This window comes from Lolium rigidum, unplaced genomic scaffold (genome assembly GCF_022539505.1).
Source record: "Lolium rigidum isolate FL_2022 unplaced genomic scaffold, APGP_CSIRO_Lrig_0.1 contig_11274_1, whole genome shotgun sequence".
NCBI lineage: Eukaryota > Viridiplantae > Streptophyta > Magnoliopsida > Poales > Poaceae > Lolium > Lolium rigidum.
The window spans coordinates 274,116-276,393 of NW_025899806.1; the positions used below are offsets into that span (position 1 = coordinate 274,116).

The 2,278-nt window shown below is 61.4% G+C and overlaps 1 protein-coding gene across 1 annotated transcript; it reads left to right on the forward strand.

Annotated features, from left to right (window-relative positions):
- The first annotated feature begins 249 nt into the window (after window positions 1-249).
- On the forward strand, window positions 250-1,676 carry LOC124680276 (putative serpin-Z12). Its single transcript, XM_047215350.1, is given in 2 exon segments — window positions 250-858; window positions 861-1,676. Coding segments are annotated over 2 exon segments (1,425 nt in total).
- The last annotated feature ends 602 nt before the right edge of the window (window positions 1,677-2,278 follow it).

Below are 2,278 nucleotides of genomic sequence, written 5' to 3' on the forward strand. Positions count from 1 at the left end.
AGCAACAGTTCTGACTTCTGACTGAACGAGCTTAGCTTAAAGTACTGGTGAGTGGTTTTATTGGTTCACTTGATTTACTCGACTCAACCTCCGTTGACTTGAGAGTTGAGATCATCATGTCATCCACCAAAACAAAGTGCTTCTTCTACATGTACCAGTACTACTCCATGGATGGACACTCGACTCAAAGGTCAACTAGCTAGTTTGGTAGGTCGGCGAGCAGAGCACCAACAGGAGCGATCTGGATCGATGTCGCCCTTTTGGAAGACCGTCCTCTGCTTGACGCTGTTTGCGGCATGGCGGTCGCAGGTCGAGTTCAGGTCAATGACCTCGCGCCGCCCGCTTGACTGCGCCCAACGTTGCCCTTGCAGCGGCGAGAGCTACCTCCACCACCAACACCACCACCAACCTTACACTTACAGCCACGCGCAAGCACCCGAGCCCATGCTTGCCACGGCGAGACGCTTTGCCGAGGCGCCTCCAGGTGGTGACTCGGTGGTAGGCGGCGATGCGAAGGCGTCGAGCCAGCTGCGTCTCGCCAGGGAGGTCGGCCTCCGGGCGGCAGCCGGCAGGGGAAGCAACTTCATCGTCTCGCCGTTGTCCATCCACGCGGCGCTGGCGCTGGTGGCCGCCGGCGCGCGCGGCGAAACGCTCCAGGAGCTCCTGGGCTTCCTCGGGTCAGCGTCCCTCGACGAGCTGCACGACGCGGCGTGGTTGGGGCTCGTTGGCAAGCTCAACGGCCTGACGCAGACGTCCTTCGCCTGCGGCGTGTGGGTCGACCGGGGGCACGAGCTGCAGCCGGAGTTCATGGCCACCGCCGCGTCCAGGTACGCCGCCACCGCGGAGTCCGTTGATTTTTCATTGGAAGCAGTCAAGCAGAGAAGGCGAGGCGGCGAGTGAATGCCTTCGTGGAGGACGCGACGAACGGGCTTGTCCGCGACGTCCTCCCTCCGGGCTCCGTCGACTCGACCACGGTGGTCGTCCTCGCCAACGCGCTCTACTTCAAGGGGACGTGGGCGCAGCCGTTCGACCAGTCGGCGACCTTTACCGCGCCGTTCCACACCCCGGACGGCAGCGTCGTGCGCGTGCCGTTCATGACCACGGGACGGGTCGACTTCGAGCGGCAGGTCGCCGCCTACCCTGGATTCCGGGCCCTCAAGCTGCCCTACAAGATCGACTACGGCGACCACCACGCACCGCCCGCGCAAGCTGCATTCTACATGCTCATCCTTCTCCCGGACGATGGCGACAGCCTTGCCGATCTCTACGACCAGGCGGTCGCGACGCCGGAGTTCATCAAGAGCCACACGCCGGCATACGAGGTCCCGGCCGGGCGGTTCATGGTCCCGAAGTTCAAGTTCACCTTCGAGTTCGAGGCGTCGGAGGACATGCAGAAGCTTGGAGTCGCCAGGGCTTTCGGAGGCGGCGACTTCTCGGCCATGGTGAGCGGCGGGGATGGGCTCTTCATCTCCGGGGTGTACCATAAGGCCACCATCGAGGTGGACGAGGTGGGCACCGTCGCCGCCGCAGCAACGGTCGTGGTCATGCAGCAGAGTGGAAGCGCGCTGCCTCCGGTGGATTTCGTGGCGGATCGGCCCTTCTTGTTCGCCATTGTCGAGGAGAAAACCAGCGCGGTGCTGTTCCTTGGCCATGTCGTCAACCCGGCCTCTCGCTGAATGAGCAATTCTGCGGAACGCACCTACGTGCACTTCTCCTGAAAAGTGGCTTCCTATGGATCTTGAGTCAAGTATTTGAAAAAATTATACTCGATGTCAGGACTCTGATGTCAGATCACGAGGCAATATGGGAATATGCTACTATACTGGTACTCCCTCCGATCCTATTTAATTGACTCAGATTTAGTACTCCCTCCGTCACGGAAAAGATGTCGGACGGGTTATTTTGCAAAACACCCCTTGGGGAAATCCCGACACAACCCAAAGTCCACATGCTCCTCTCCCTCAGCCTCCCTCTTCCTCGTGCGCTCCGCTCGCACGCCGCAGGTCCGCCACGCAGCTCCCCCTCCGCCGTCTAGCGCCGCCGTTGAGCTCGCCAGCGCTCCTGCCGCTTCGTTGTCTAGCTCCCCCGCGCTGCCCCTCTCCGTCTTCTAGCTCCCCGTGCCGCGCTGCCGGCTGGGAAGACACCGCCGGCCAAGGTTGGAATTTTTTGTCCGATACACCGCCGTCGCCTTGCTCCAACTACGCCGCCTTGCTAGATCTTCGAGAAGATCCAGGTCGCCATCCTCGTTCTTCTCCCCGCCCCCTAATCCTGCCTCATC